The sequence below is a fragment of the Sander vitreus genome, chromosome 22 (genome assembly GCF_031162955.1).
Source record: "Sander vitreus isolate 19-12246 chromosome 22, sanVit1, whole genome shotgun sequence".
Classification (NCBI taxonomy): domain Eukaryota; kingdom Metazoa; phylum Chordata; class Actinopteri; order Perciformes; family Percidae; genus Sander; species Sander vitreus.
In genome coordinates, this window is record NC_135876.1 from 1,887,724 (window position 1) to 1,905,022 (window position 17,299).

The 17,299-nt window shown below is 41.3% G+C and overlaps 1 protein-coding gene across 1 annotated transcript in view; it reads left to right on the forward strand.

Annotated features, from left to right (window-relative positions):
- kcnh2b (potassium voltage-gated channel, subfamily H (eag-related), member 2b) overlaps positions 1 to 17,299 on the forward strand; it is a 323,192-nt gene that overhangs the window by 285,508 nt on the left and 20,385 nt on the right. Inside the window, exons 9-14 of the mRNA XM_078280719.1 lie at positions 1,108 to 1,246; positions 4,024 to 4,178; positions 4,596 to 4,690; positions 7,692 to 7,832; positions 13,330 to 13,529; positions 13,636 to 13,698. Coding sequence (XP_078136845.1) covers positions 1,108 to 1,246; positions 4,024 to 4,178; positions 4,596 to 4,690; positions 7,692 to 7,832; positions 13,330 to 13,529; positions 13,636 to 13,698 — 793 coding nt within the window. The remainder of the gene's footprint in view (positions 1 to 1,107; positions 1,247 to 4,023; positions 4,179 to 4,595; positions 4,691 to 7,691; positions 7,833 to 13,329; positions 13,530 to 13,635; positions 13,699 to 17,299) is intronic.

Here is a 17,299-nt window from a genome sequence, read left to right on the forward strand (position 1 = left end):
GACTTTAAACACATTAGTATACAGTATAATAATAGTAGTAGTAACAAGTTACAACAATGGTTGTTATTTGTAGTAGAAACTGCTCCAGCAGCAGTAGTAGCAGAATTATTTGTAAAAAAAATACAAAAATGCTGCAGGTCTAATTCCCTAACCCTGTGCTCTGTCCTCATGGAACTGTTATTAGAACTGGTTGTAAAAGAAGAAACTGTGGTTAGCATTTGCAATAATAGGAATGGTTATCAAAGAATATGGTACAAAGTGGTTTTCACAGTTGTAGGGCATTATCCAATAGTGTAGTTTAGTGGTCATCAACTACTCCTCGATAGTCGACGAATGGTCGAATATATGCATGATATATACTTATATAGATATATGCAATCTCGCCAATAAACTTGAATGTCCCCAGATTTCATGAAGTTTATGAACGCTCCATGTCAGCTGCTTTACCGCCTTACACTGCAGAAGAACTGGTTTACCCACACCGCCCCCTGCTGCATATCTGATGGAACTACATGCATATCTGATACATTGCCACTAGAGGATGGATCCGCGAACCGAGCCCGTCGGGACCCGTCGGGTTCGGACAGATATTTAGAAATGATGTTTGGGTTCGGGTCGGGCTCGGTCACATCAACGTGATAAGGCATTGGACATTTTAAATTTAAAAAAGCTTATTATGTATGTGCATGCCTGTGTTAACATGAGCTTGTTGCCCCGTGTGCGCTGATGCGCTCATCTGTTGACATTTCCGAATGCCTTCCTACAAACGTGTGAAACGTACAAATGTGTCATTAGTATGACAAAACAATTCGATTTTAACTGTGTCGGGCTCGGGCTGGGCTCGGACATAAATATCTTAATGCCTGTCGGGCTCGGGTCGGGGATGGTTACTGCTCTGTCGGACGCGGCCCGAGCTCGGACAGAAAAATGCGGCCCGATCCGCACTCTAATTGCCACTACTGCAGCATGTTAAGACCACAGATGACCAAATATTTGACAGCAATGCGCCGCATCGATTAGTAGATTTGATGGTCGTAGTGTCAAAAGTATTAGAATAACAACTATTAAAGTCAGTCATTTTAATATAATCTGCATTCTTTCTCTCAGGACAACATATGTGAATGCTAATGATGAGGTGGTGAGCCACCCGGTACGTATCGCCGTCCACTACTTCAAAGGCTGGTTCCTCATCGACATGGTGGCTGCTATTCCCTTTGACCTGCTCATCTACCGCAGCGGAGAGGAGGTATGGCATGATGGAGGGAGACATGTTTTTGTCTAGATGAGATTAAGGAAACCCTGAAGGGCTTATTAGAAGGAATCTCACCTAACTAGGAGAAAAAAAAGATGTACTATAGCTAGGGCTTGGTATCGTTAAAAAGATGTCGATACTGATACCAGTACCGTGACTTTGACACCGGTTATTAAACGTTACTTTTTTTCTTATAAAAGTCCATTTTAACAAAAACAAATTTCAACATTACACATTACGGCACAGATCTTTTTTTTTTTTAATTTTTCAGCTCATACTACGTGTGCTCCATCTCTGTGTAATGTAGAGTTTATCCTGCATGTCTCTACGACGTGTAACAACAGCCAATCAGCAGCGTTATTAGATATTGGTAGAAGTATGCTGCATGGTTATTGGCTCAGTGACGCTGATGAGATTTACTCAAGTGCTTCACACACACATGCACAATACATATGAACAGATAAATAAGAATACATTGGGACGATGATGTGTGGACTATGGTTGGCTGTTTATTCACCGCAGAGAAGGTGTGAGGGAGGACAAGACAAGTCGTAGGGAGATGGAGAGATAAGGAGAACAAGAGAGAAATGTTGTCGCTGCATTGACATTGTGTCTCTGCCAGTGTCTTCATGTAACGGAATAAAGAGGAGACGAGAAACAGAATGGTACAAAGAGGGAAAGGGAGGAGGAAGACAGGGAGCTGGAAGATAGGGAATAGGATGAAGAAAGAGAGAGGCAGAGGTGGTTTAGTTTTGTGTTTCATAATTTAATTGTCTCCAATGGGACGTTGATTTGCAGCCAGCTGTGGTGGACCGTGTCTACCTTGCATCATGCAATGCACTGTACAAAATGCTAGTGAAAACAATTTGAATCCACAATTTGGAATTTTTTTAAAGTGATTTGTTAAGGAAAAATAAAAATTCTCTGCGCCCAGCTTGTCCAGTGTCAGGATTTGCCTTTTTTTTCTCTGTTTAACATCATCTGAAATGTGCGGAAAAGAATTTGGGCCACATGGGAAAAATGTATTGAGTTTAAAGTCAGAGTTTTTGACTGCTAGTCATATGAAAACAAACAATTTCAAGACATACCTTGGTCATTTTTTTGTTTTAGGTCCATATTTTCCAATAATGTCCTATGAAGTTTTCTTAGAAAGAACTATGGCTGTGTATACAAATCAGCCGCTCTTTACTCATACACTGATGTCTATTTAAGACACTCAGTAGTTGACTCTATAGTTATGAAAGCTGTAGATTGGCACAAGGTTAATTCTTACACAAATACAATTTGACACATTGCATTGTGTGATTGTTAGCAAAAAGTACATGCTATTGACACAACTTTTTTAAATCAGTTATTAAAATTCTTAAGTGTACTATGTAGAGCATACATTTTACACATATAATTCAGACATTCAATACTATCTATGTAATTTGGTACTAACAATAGAGATTTATTTGGAAAGCAAAGCTCCATTTATTGTTTCCAGGAAATTACGGACATGTAGAATTAAGTGTTACCCATTTTTCACCATTTTCTAATAAACCAAAGGATTTATGAATAGATTGAGGAAAATAATCAGATTAAGGGGGTACTCCAGCGATTTAACGTTGTAGTTTCCATACGGTTGAGGGACATACAAGAGACAGTTTAAAAAATGAACAGTCAAAATCACGGCAGGAGAGGCTGAGATGTCCTGACTTTAAGTATGGGTCAAGCTACACAAATGCTGTATCTCACATTTCCCATAATGGGATAGCATCTTTCATTAGAGCTTCCCTGCCTCCTATGCCCAAACTTGAAATGCAGTATATAACAGAGGCAAATATGCAGTGATACACTATACACAGTTTAGTTCAGACACTGCGTAATTAGGTCCTATGGTTTGCTGTATAATTGAAAGTGATGGAGGTGTTGGTTGGAGAATTTAAGTTAAGTGGCAGGTGGGTGTCTAGAGAAAAGCGTGGGAGTTAGAGGAAGAGGATGGGGAGGGAGGGTGTGACAGTCACACTGTAGGCTGCCGGAGCTCCCTGAGGAAACTTCCCACATAATACTGTAAGGATGAAAACCGCTGAGGCCGAGGGTGATCCCTCCACACAGCAGCTCAACCTAGGGTAATTCCATTGACAGGGTAAGCAGTACTTGAAATGCATCTATAAGTAATAAAAAAAGTTGTTATTTTTAGTGATTAAGCCACCCACAAAAGAGATGAATGTGGAAACTCCCCAACATTGAAATACTGCCCGGGGAAAGCTTTGCCAAGGTTCACTTCATAGATGCTGTCCAGAAGGGGACACAGAGCCAAGAAAAAGTGGAGATTTTCCTCACCAGACAACTATTATTTACTGCCAGGACACAAACACACACACATACACACACGCACAGAGCACTGGGCTCTCTGCCAGCGCAGTAAGCGTCCTGTTCTTTATTTGTTGTATGGACACGAAGGGGGGCAGCTGAACACAAGTAGTAAGAAGAGGGAGTAGACAGCCCACAGTAATGAAAGGAAATCAGGATTTACCACCTCCACAGTGAGTCCCATCGAGACAAGGCCATGGCTGCCCCACCTGTGTGTGTGTGTGTGTGTGTGTGTGTGTGTGTGTGTGTGTGTGTGTGTGTGTGTGTGTGTGTGTGTGTGTGTGTGTGTGAGTGAGACAGCAGGTGGGAAAGCTGTGAGGAGACATCAGAGCCAAGGGACTTTGCTTTTTGCCATGTTTTACAATAATCATATCTCATTATCAATACCTATTCTCTGTCTCTCCATCTCCCGTCAGACCACCACTCTTATTGGTCTGCTGAAAACTGCTCGTCTCCTGCGATTGGTGCGTGTAGCCAGGAAGCTGGACCGCTACTCGGAGTATGGCGCAGCTGTCCTCTTCCTCCTCATGTGCACCTTCGCCCTCATCGCTCACTGGCTGGCCTGCATCTGGTACAATGCCATAAGAATGTCTACTTACAGAGGAGTAATGTGGGAATAATCATGCCTCTGTGTGACTCTGCATACATCACAGCTGGTATCATATGGGTGCTAGTGCTAGTCACAGTATTGATTTTCTCAACTTCAGTACAATGCTTTAAAAATATAATTTCTCGTGTTTTTTTATAGAGGTGTACTGTGTGTTCTCAAGCACAAAGTAAAACATTTTCTGACCACAGTCAAATTGTAGAAATTGAAACTGCAGAAAATGAGTATTGGAACATTTCTGAATCAATATGATTCAAAACAAATCTTTTTGGCAGCACTATTAGGGGTTTGAAAATGAATTTAGTCTATCTTTGGGTTAATTATTACCAACATCAGTAATTATATACGTACAATCATGTTGTAACTGTTTATCTTTCCCAGGTATGCCATCGGTAGCGTCGAGAGGAATGGTTCAATTGGCTGGCTCCACACGCTGGGGGACCAATTGGGAAAGCACTACAACAGCTCCGTCCTAGGTACTGAGAGGAAAGATAATGTATTACTGGTTAGAAATATTGCAGTGTTACTGTCTATACAGTACTGGTTAGCTCAGCTTTAAGCAAATAAATAGAAAACCAGGGATGCAAACTTGTCACCTTTTGGCGAAACTGACCGTTTACGTGATTTGTGCAAATCCAACGAGTTTTTTGGGGGGGAGACGGGGTTGGCATACTGTATATGTCGCAAGAAATAGAACACATGCAATATAGCTTTGCTCTGCGTGCGTGAGACAGAGCCGCTTGTTTTAGGGTGAGGGGTTGTGTACGTTTTTTTAAGAATATTTTTGGGGCATTTTAGGCCTTTATTAGACAGAACCAGACGCGTAACTATCGGTAAGCAGGGTAAGCGTGCTTACAGGCCCGGACCAATCAGGGGCCCGCGTGACTGGAAGATATTGATTGACAGCCGGGGCCCCCTATCACATTTGGCCACTGACCAAGCGAGAGTGAGAACGGGTCAAATTCATTTCCTTGTTTCAGAGACCGTTCTCTTCACGTGTGTGACTGGACATTTCACATTTACCAACAAAACGTACAACGAAAGACCGTGCAGAACATTTCAGACCGAGTTCCCCCCGCAACTGACACACACACACACACACACACAAAATCACACACGGTGGATGCAGGAAAAACCAGAGATGAGACGTACAGGATGACCTAAATTGAGGACAGCTACACTCGTTTTTTTATTTTTTATTTGATTGATTCAATACATTATTATTTTGTGTCTTAAATCCACCAGCCATTTTCATATTCTACCAACATCTGCAGCATCCTGAGCCTTTTTGGTAAGGTTCCTAGGAAATCTCAGCCCAGAGTAATTAATTAATAGTAATAATTATTTTTCTCCCCAAAAAATATCTCTTTCCTTTTTTTTTTAAAGAACTATACAAAAAACTTTTTTTGCAACTTTCACTGTCTCCCGCAACTTCATTGCAACAAACATACAAAAGACATCGCAACTTTTATTGCAAAATCAGGCATTTTGGGCCGCAACAATCTAAAAAAAAGGCCACGAAATCCTGGAGGGACTGCCCTGTGTGTTTCTTCATGTGTTATGGTGCATTCACCAGTGTGTCTCTTATATGCTGTGTCTCTATGATCCTATCCTGTCCTATTGATGGTAGCCTACTCGTGGACATTGCGCCGTCATCACGTGCTGTAATAGGGGGGGGGCCCGCCTTGATAATCCTGCATAGGGGCCCGGTGTTGGCTCGTTACACCACTGGACAGAACAGCTGAAAATAGGAAAGGGGAGAGAGACGGGGATTAACATGCAGCAAAGGGTTGTAGGTCAAAATTGAACCTGCGGCCGCTGCGGCAAAGACTGAGCCTCTGCACGTGGGGCGCACGCTCAACCAGGTGAGCGGCCCAGGCGCCCCGTGTGCTTGTTTGTGTATGCGGTGAATCGATATCACATCGATATTCTACTTGGTATTTGGACGGAGAGACGCCACCTGGATGCACGTGACAGATGTGTTTATAAAAATGCAGCGCAGTGACAATACAGACATTTTATACACGTATGTACCGCGGACCTGCCGATGTGCAGTCCACCCTTGCAAGGTTATTGGAATTTGGGGTCTTGTTAGCTTAATGAAGGGATGATTGTCAATGTTTAAATGCTCTTTTACCATGGCCTACCTTTGTTAATTAGCTACATAAAAGTTAGATTCTGGTGTCCGCGCCACCAGCTAAGACAAATCTTTAGCCTGTAGCCTGTATCCCAGTGAGAAAGGAGGCAACACTGTAGTTTTAATACTAAGGGCCCTATCTTGCACCCGGCGTGGCGCTAGCGCCTGAAGCAAGTGTCTTTGCTGGTTTAAGACCGACTCAGTTGTCAGTTTCCCGTCAGCACCCACGTCGTTTAAATAACAAATGCACCTGCGCCCATCTGTGGCCCATGGGCGTGCTGGTCTTACAGGGAGGTGTGTTCAGGTACTGGGCGTGCTGGTCTTACAGGGAGGTGTGTTCAGGTGCATTCTGGGCGTATTGCTATCTTAAGGCAGCGGGAAGTGATGGCACCATTGACCCACAAAAAACCTGGTCTAGAGTCAATAACGCAGCATTTCATTGTTATTTTAACAGAGCATTAGTAAAATGCGCCTAGGCTCGTGCACAGCACGTGCACACTATGCTTGTTACACACACAGGGACCCAAGCAGCACACAAACATGCAAAAGATAAAAAATTTAAATATTACAATGTGAAGTAGTATTAGATGATCTGCTCGCACGCTTTCATCACGTACGAGCAGATCAGTTTCTTCTCCTCTCCTTATGACGTCATAAGGGGAAAGGTTACCTCCCCTTTCTCTGCTTTGCCCGCCCAGAGAATTTGGCCCACCCATGAGAGAGAGAGAGACATCATGGCTTGAAAACAAGTGAAGCATGGCAGTTGGTGAAGGCTACACCCCCACCCTCCACCTTGCCCTAAAGTAGCAAAAGTGGATCGTAAAAGTGAACGCACCTGCGCCAGGCGCTTCACATCGTTAAAATAGGGCCATAGGTTGGAACTTTTTGTATCAATTGCTGTAGTTTTTTTTAATAGTTCTTCCTGGTTTTAGGAGGAGCTGCAGACCTACTTTCAGCAGCAAAACATAAATAAAAAATAAAAATATATATATATATATATTTAAAACAATGTCTGCATTGAAAGGTCATCGAAATTAGTTTTTTAAACTCCCCTCCACGCAGAATTTGAATAGCGTCAAACTACAATGGACAAATTCCCTGAACTGATGCCCCCCTCTATTAATTAATTAATGTGACAGTAATTTCACATTTTAAAGCTGATATTTTCAAAAAATGGAATCTTCCCAGGGGGCATGTGTTTGCATCCCTGGAAAACGTGCTTCCTCAAAATCAAATTTTGATATGACAAATTGTGGAATGATCATCAGTGATGATCTGTCCTTCTGCTAGGCAAAAAATCGTTTTGAAATCTTTGTGTAACCTCTAAATATCCACCCCAGGTTCGGGACCCTCCATCAAAGACAAGTACGTCACAGCTCTGTACTTCACCTTCAGCAGCCTGACCAGTGTGGGATTTGGAAACGTGTCCCCAAACACCAACTCTGAGAAGATCTTCTCCATCTGTGTCATGCTCATAGGATGTAAGTACTGATATCATGCTAGAGGTAGCTGTTCCTTGGCTTCAGGCCTGGGTGAAAGAAAGTGTTTTAATAAAAATGTCACAGTATGTGAGAAATTGCTTAATACATTGACAATTTATGTGATACGCACTGAAATAAAGCAATGGGGGTTAGGGTTAGACGTCACATCAGATTGAATCAGATGACCGAAGCATCTCTCTTTCTCTGCTCCACTATCTTTACTCGCCCAGCAGCTTAAAGGGGTGATTGAATGCAAAACCAATTTTACCATGTCATAATTGAACGATGACAGTTTAGTGGGTAACTAGGACATACATAGAACCTCAAAATCCCACTGACACCTCTTTCCTCTGCAAATCTCACAATTTGAAACTGCCTCTGAAAACGGGCAAAAACAAGCCGCCTAGTTGACGTCAACTCGGCGGCTCCTCCTCATTTGGCTCTAGTCTCTATCTTTGTCACGCCCAAACATTTACATGGCTACAGCACTGACCTGAGATCAGGTAGTCTTCTGAATAGGTCGTGCAGATCTCAGAAATTGTATACATTGTTCATCTGCTATTTTACCACTAAATTCACTTCTGAGACTTTTTTATGTGAGAAATCAACTATGTAGAGGTCAAATATGGGCCGTTTTACGAAAATTGATGGCTAATTGCAAATTTTGTCCGACTGTGTGTCGGAGTTCAGCGGCTGGTGCTGCCTGTGTTGCTGCCTCGCCGCCCGGCCTGCCTTCCTTCACAGACCCTGGCCTGCTGGGAGGTAGATGGAGCTCCGTCACGGCTGGCAGCCCACGGTGCTCCACACCCGCGCAAAGTCACCGTTTTTTGGGTTAATGGACTACCAAACGCCGCTGCCCTGACAGAGCTCCAGGGCCTGCAGCTCCCCTCTTCCTGCTAAATGGCCGGTGTGTGTGAGTAAGAGAGCGGTCAGCGAGCTCGTTACGCCAGCAATCAAATGTGTGTAATTATAATGTGTTGAGTTATTTAAACAAACGATCGGGGAAATAAACGCCTCTTGTCCCTGAGTCTCATTGATAGAGCCTGCGGCTGGATGGAGCTCTATCAATGAGAGCTAGATAGCCTCCTCTTAGACCTCTGAAATTCACAAAAATAAATTACATTGAAATCGGACACCATTGTTAGCTTTATAAGACCTTGAGGTAGATGTTATATAAATGGTGGGACAAAATTCAAACTGTAAATATACTCTAATTACGCCGAAAATGAAGCTAACTAGCCGCGATCTGTACACATAGGATTGAAGGGACAGTCGCGGCTAACGAAACCCCTAATGTTCACAAAAATGCATTAAATTGAAATCGGACACCATTGTTAGCTTTATAAGACCTTGGGGTAGATGTTATATAAGTGGCGTGACGAAATTCAAACTGTAAATATAGCTACTCTAGTTATGCCGGCAGCTGGCAGCCAGCCAGCTCCACGGAGCTCTGCGTAGCCCTGAGTATTCCAGTAGTCCAGTACCCAGGGAAACGGTGACTTTCACTGGGTATGGAGGTTGCCGCTTTCTCGTCAGACTGTGTGGAGCTCCTAGCTAAAGTCCGACACGTCTTACCAAATTTGCAATTAGCCATCAATTTTCGTAAAACGGCCCATATTGGAGTTTTATATAGTTGATTTCTCGCTTAAAAAAAGTCTCAGAAGTGAATTTAATAACGAAATAGCCCGACAAACAACGTATAACTTTGCAGTGTCTGAAATATGAGACCTGCTGTCTAGTCTCCAATGTGTTTCTATGTGGTTCGCTCAAACCAATCAGCGCGCAGTTCATCTAAATATTCATGAGCATACCATATTTGGAAGAAAAGCTCTTGTTCCAAATAGAGCCATATTCACAGGGTAGTTAAGGGCCTAATAAAATAGCATTCGGGCAATTTTCAGCCCAACCAATGTTACATACCCTATTAGGCGACCTTAAGGAACAGTGTGAAATACCCTATATAATCATTCAATCACCCCTTTAAACTTAAACTAGCAAAAGTGGATTCGTACACGCCCTAAACGCACCTGCACCAGGCTCTTCACGGAGTGCGCTTAGATCGTTAAAATAGGGCCCTAAAACTAGTTCTCAGTCTAAAAAGTGACTAGAAACGAGTAACTGCTCTTTTATAGAATGCATATGCTTATTATTTTGTGCTGTGTTGGAATCGGGCTGTATTGTATTGTAGTTACAGTTATCCAAGGGCTTGGAAAAAACAAGGGCTTTTTATTTTGTTTCTCCTCCAGACATATCCTGTTGCTCTAAAATGGAAATGTACTATGAAGTTGCCATGAGAATTATAAAAGTTATTCAGTCAGAGATCAATTGTGTCCCTTGTGTGTGACACACACGTGCAAAAATCCACACGCGCACACACACACACACACACACACACACAGCAGTTTTAGTGGGTGATGTAGACAGTGATGGGAGCTGACAGAGGTTCAGAGGTTAGCAGGATCCAACTTGACAACAGGTCAAAACAGAGAGGCTCATGAAGGATATGACAGAAAACACTCTGTCCTCTACAGACAAAACCCTTTTAGATCAGTCAAACTCCTGCCGTATCTGAGGACTGACCGCATGCAAACAACTGTTGTATAAACGGAATTATTTTTTAGTCATAGGCAGTGTTGTAATGTAATAATGTACAAATACTTTGTTACTGTACTTAAGTAGAATTTTCAAGTATCTGTGCTTTACTTCGTTATTCATATTTCCGGAAACCTTTACTTTTACTCCACTACATTTCCTAAATAAAATGTTTACTTTTACTCCACTACATTTCCTAAATAAAATGTATACTTTTACTCCACTACATTTCCCCTAAGCATCTTAGTTACTTGTTACTACAAAATAAAATCCCAAGACATTTGTTACAATGGAAAAAAGCAGGTTTGCAACTAGATTGCCAAGCTTGGAGCACACTCCATTCCAGTTGGTGACCTGATGCCTGTTTGCTGCCAAGCGGCAAAAAAAAACAACCATAGGCCAAAACTAAAGAAGAAGAGGAGGAAGCATAATGACTGATAGTGTCATGGAAGCACCTGGTGCAGGCTCTGCTGTCATGGTAACAGACGATGACCACCCCGACGACAGTGGTGATGAAGATAACATTACACACCTTTGGCCATAAAGTTCATAATTAAAGTTTTTTTTTTTTTTACTTTTACTTCAAATACTTAAGTACATTTAATATCAGAAAATTACTTTTGATACTTAATGGAATACGCCTCAGTTTGTTGAAATAGGGTTATTCACCATCTCCTCTATATTTATATAGGTGGGCAAACGCATTTTTGTCTAAATGCATTTTTTGACTTGGGACTATATTGGGGCAAAGCACAGGCGAAGCACTGCTACCAGGACATTAAAGCACGGAACCATGTAGTAGAAATCCAAAATCCAAATATGAACCTGGAAATGAGCATAATATGAGAACGTTAATATGTGATCATGTTTTGTTTTTTTAAATTTTTTAAATTTGAGTTATTGTCTGTGTATATGTATACATATATATATGTATGTAACTGTATTTGCAGGAAAGATTAGAATTCAACTCCAGTTGGCTGTTAAACCTATTATATGTTTCAAGTTTATTTTTTTAAGTCTGTCTTAAAAGTTAGGTTCACATTTTTTTCAAGCCTGACTTAAACAGTACTCACATGCTTGTATGTACACTGATATGGTTTTGGACGCTGTAATCCTTCTTCCTGTGTATATTAGCCCTCAGGAGGTCATTTCTTAACGCTATTTTAATGTAAGTGATGGGATACAACATCCACAGTCCTCGTTCGGTGTGAAAATGAATTCAAAACTTTATCTGGCGCTGTCTAAGTCAGACACAGACACTGAATACGTACCAAAGTTGCTGTCTTTTTAGTTGGAAAATATTTTTCTAAATGTTCCTCAACCAACAAGCTAACCTGTAGAAGACATTTTAATAAAGACAGAAGATTGGGGATTCAGTCCTGCATCACTTACATTGAAATTGCGTCAGGTAGGGGTCTTTTCACTGCCACTATGAACAGGAGGAACAATTAAAGCAGCCAAAAACTCTTTCAACATACATATGGGCATGTGAGTTTTGTATTCAACGAACGATTCCTTTAATACAATATGTTGTCTGTGTAATCGTTTGTCCTGTCCATATTGGCCGTAAATATATTTCTTCCAAATGCAACTTCAGTGTAGGAGGTGGGGTGACAGATTTCAAATTCCTCCTTACAGTAAGGGTTAGGGTTAGTGCTAAAATGCTTTCCAAAGTTCAGCGAAGGTTAATATAAGGCTCCAGCAGCCTGTTGTCCAAAGTAGTCTTTTTAGTGTGAAATTCCCTCTTTGTGTTCCCACAGAAAGTGTTGCCTTTCTTGGCCTGGGTGGAGGGATAGTAACACAGAGTATTCATTTAAGTCAAACTTGTAAAAAGTGTAAAAAAAGAGGATATTTCAATGATTTTCAGACACACTATTTGACTGAAAGCTAGTCCCTGTACAGTGACCCTTTTTTTGGAAGTTGTAGCGCTTCAGGCCTTTGTGAGAGAGCACTATTACATATTATATCAGAATCAGAATCAGCTTTATTGGCCAGGTTTGCGTAAACAAACAAGGAATTTGACTCTGGTTAATCTTTGCTCTCAAAGTACAACACTCACTTAACATATAAAGAATAAAAACAGAAAGGACAGTAAGAAACCAGAGGGAAGGAACAGTACAATATCAGTATAGTCTGAGAGTCTATGTGTCATGTTCATATGGCACTCACTGGTGTATCACGTAATGCAAAAAGGCAAATTAGGCTGTTTAAACTAATCAAAGCTTGGAAATGTGACTTTATGATATTAACTTTATTTGTATAGCACTTTTTCAAGCCCTTTGTCTAAAGATAAAATCATACAATAAATAACTTAGTAAGAAATACAGTAAGTTAAAATGAAATGATATAGTCCAGGACATATAAAATAATGCAAGTCAGTTAAAAGCCAGATTAAAAAGTGGTGTTTTAACTGATGTAGAAAAGAGAATACAGAAATAGCAGTGCGGATTGCCAGAGGTGGTGTATTCCACAGTTTTTCATGTTACATAGAGACTTAGAAACTCTGAGAAAATCTCAGTGAGTCTTATGTCATTGTTTTTTTTAACACAGCTCTGATTCATGCTAAAATCCTTCTCCATTATTTTACCATCAGATGTCTGAACTTCCTTTGTCTATTCTTTTCTCTTTATCTTTTCCTTGCCATTCTCCCCTTATCGTATTTATATCAAACATATCACCCAAGGGGGTCGAGCTAATAATATATTTCTTTTCAGATGGAGAAGACAGTCAGCCAGAAATATGTCAGGTCATATCAGTGTATCAAACCCGTTTGTCCTTTATGCTTTATGTTAATGTCTACGTTTTTCTCTCCCTCTCTGCCTACTTCCCATGTTTCCTCCTTCCTCACACTTCCAAATACTCCCTCATGTCTCACCCTCACCCTCTCCCCGTCTCCCACCTCCAGCCCTGATGTACGCCAGCATCTTTGGGAATGTGTCAGCCATCATCCAGCGGCTGTACTCGGGGACGGCCCGCTACCACACCCAGATGCTGAGAGTCAGGGAGTTCATCCGCTTCCACCAGATCCCCAACCCGCTCAGGCAGAGGCTGGAGGAGTATTTCCAGCACGCCTGGTCCTACACCAACGGCATCGACATGAATGCTGTGAGTACTGATCCTCGTGCACTCAAATAGGGTGTTTGGCATGAATACGCACATGTACGCAGAAAAGGCTAGGGTAGTGTTTTGAGCCTGCGTTATACGTTAATAGGATGATGTGAAGACTTTGTCTCAGCATGCATGGTACGACACCATCAGAGAAAATAGGAATGATGTGAGTATCATAAGTGATATGCACACACACACACACACACACACACACATTATTAAACGTGCAGGTTAAAGTATGTGTAGTCTCGCATTGCCAGACCCTCCTCCATAGTGCTGTCTGGCTAGTCCACACAGCATTCTGGGATCTTAGAGAAATGTGCTCTGGTTTATTGGCATTTCTTTAAACCAATCACAATCGTCATGGGCGGTGCTAGGCCCTGCACGGAGCCCCGGTGCCTTTGCAAAATAGCTTCGGGAGGGAACTTGTTTTGGTGGAATGTGTACATTCAAAAGTAGTTTTAGTCGTGCAACAGAAGATTCAGATTGGACAGATAGTCTAGCTAGCTGTCTCAACGAAATTTCCGGCGGCAACGGCGCAATCCCAGAAGTGGAACGCCGTGGCTATAGACTCAACCATTTGCACCATGCATGGACCTACATCGGTTTGTTCACATGCATGAAGGCTAACCATACTCTTTTAACATACAACTTGAAACACACACAGAAACCCACGGACACAGTGTGAGTCACACCTGTCACTGGACACAAACGCACCATGCATGCTGATACACACGCTGATTGAAGGAGTGCTTTTAACATGCCTGTTGTATACAGTCAACCTCAACCTGAACCACACACACACAGGCATAGTACAAGTCACATCTTTTGTATCCTCTGTATCAGTGTTATGAGTGCTCAGATATGACATTGGACACAGACTGCATGCAACCACAAATGCACATGCGCGCACACACACACACCCACACACACACACACTGTGACACACTTAAGAACTGCTGATGCGAGCATTTAATGCAGCGCATAAGTCAGTGGATGTCATCTTTACTAAATTTACAGTGACAATTTTTCACTGCATTGTAAGCTGTTTCATAGTCTCAGCTCAAAAAGTACCCTTAACCAAAAACAGCTCTGCTCATAGCTTCAGAAAGCCTTTCCAGCATCCAAATGCCTTCGTAGCATAATCGGCACCTCAATGTTGTCTGTGAAGCCTTATAGAAGCAAATAGGAACTCTGTTGAAGAGCGTGGTCCCTGTATATATATATATATATACTTCCATCACTGAAATCCTGTTTCATTTCTGTAGAATAAGTGAGCCATTAAAGTAGAGAAGGAACAAATTGGACTAACCTCCATGGGAATGTGTTTTAGGTGTAAGCCCCCTCCTCTTACCCTGTTATGTTGCTCTCTTAAAGGCCCAGTAAGGTAGATTCATGTAATTATGATTGGGTTGAGTAGACCCTGTCTGTCTGTCTGTCTGTCTGTTGTAAGTGTTGTGATAATAGCAGGAGGAAAGAGATAGAAATATTTTGCATGTGGATGAGCAGTACAGTGAATCTTGTGGAAAATAAAAATCTTAGTATTGTGTTATTGACTTTGGCTACAGAAGCACAGCCGCAGCCCAGCATGTCTCCCAAATGTAAGGAATGAAATGTGTATTAGGGTGGGGTGCCATATTGTTCAAGAACCTAAGTTTATCTCCTACGTACAAGATAATATCTTAAAGTTCATCTATAACATGAAAGAACATTGCAATAGTATAAAAGTATAAAAAAAAAAAAAAATGGATCTATAATGAGATATACAGTACTTTTAGGCTTTATTTGGCTGTTTTGAGAGTGAGAAAGCAGTGCAGAATAAAGTGCTTAGTGCACGATACAAAAAGGAAGGTCTAACAAAAGGTTTTACCTTCCTAGTTAACCACTGTGTGTGCAGTGGCCTGCCAGGATTGTATGTAAGCGAGTGTGAGAGAGACAGAGGGATTGATTCATGTTTGGTTTTTTTTTCGCGTTACCGAGACAACACCACCATAAAACGAGGATTAATCCACTTGACGTATTTCAAGTACCAGCCGACAGGCCGGATTTACACAATCATAATTGCAACTCTCGTTTTTTTTTAGGGTGATGACGTCATACAATATGACAGACATTCCAAGCATCAATAAGAAGCTCTGAATGTAAAAAAAAATGGTACAGCCGTAGAAGATTGTAGCTGATAAGAATGTAGACACGCTCATCTTAAAAAAACTCCTACAACCTCTTTTAGCTTAGCAACAGTCATTCTGTAAAGTGTCCTTGGGTTTCATGAAAGGCGCTATATAACTAAAAGTTATTATTATTATTATTATTATTATTATCTGAGTGGCCTTCAATTATTACTGTGTCCTCAGAGCAAATAGCAGCAAGTGCTTTGCAGACGGGTTTTGCATCTGAGGCTAAACATCTGTGCCACCTGGGCTGTATACAGGTAATACTCAGGGCTGTAGTACTTCCACCTACGCCGCATGTTTGTCGGTTCCAAAAAAGAATGCCATCTATGTTTTAATATATCAGTTCATATTCTCCTAAATAGGCTGGAATTGAACAACAATGACAAACAAGGCAGTTGAAGACAGTGCTCTTTGTTGTAAAGATACAAAATGAAACACTGTCATTCTTATAGAAAATACAATAACCAGTGTCACCATAATTTTTTTATTTGCTAGGCTAAACAGAAGCTTTGCAAAGCTACAGCAAAGAGCACAATAATATATCATGACAGCAAACATGTATATAAACAATAGCGGCGTAGGCTTGCAGTTCAGCATCTGCTAAATGCACCAGTAAACACCTGATGTATCCTGCCTCTAAAGTCTTACTTCAGCACATTTTCGGCTTGTACCTGGCACCCCACAAATCAGCAAAATGGTTGGTATGTACAGGGAGTAATAGGTTATTCAAATCCACAAAAGAGAGTTCTCAGTTGTGTTGTGAAAGGTTATACTGAGTTTCTATGTGTTTGACTGCCTTCAAACCAGAGGTTCGAACATTTCAAAAGGTGTAAGTGGGGTGGTGGGCGGGTCGGGGGAAGCAATGAGATCTGCAAAACGTCTGTAGCCCAGGAACTTAGGACCGAGATGGAAGGTGAAAAAGGAGCTAGAGACAAATTATGAAAGGAAGAAACGATTGGGGCTTGGAAAGATGAAGACGGAGCCCACTGAAGTCTAAAATGAAGAAAGTTAAAGTTTGAAACTGGAGAGAAATGGAGAGACAGAAACTGTGTGAAAAAGTGCTGGTGTTTTAGGTACAGTTCTGTTCTGTGCAGTCAGCCAGAGAGTTACAAGCCCATAGCCTGCTTTTTAAAAGTGCTTGCTGTGAACTCATTAAAATGCACCAATTCTTCATATTAATTACACTCTAAGGGCCGGCTGACTCTGTTCTGGTAGGCCCTCTGAAATAACAGTTTGTAATAATGTAGCAGTGAAGCTCTGAAAATCACTGCATAGGCCCTTTTAAATAGAAAGAATGCCCAGACTGCTGATGCCTGTCTTCCATTTAGGGGTTAACATTATAAAAGATGAAATGAAAACCATGACTTCTCTGATGGTTAGAAGAACCAATATTTTCTGATATATGTATAGGGAATGTAGGTTTGCAATGATAATTTGTGGAATGGTTTATTTTTATTAAAAGGCTAATGATCCATGAATGTTGACCAGTAGGGATTATGACAATAAAAACTGTACCAAGACACTTTTTTTTTAATTATTTCTTTGGTAACACTTTACAATAAGGGTGCATTAACAATGCTCATGTTAACTAAG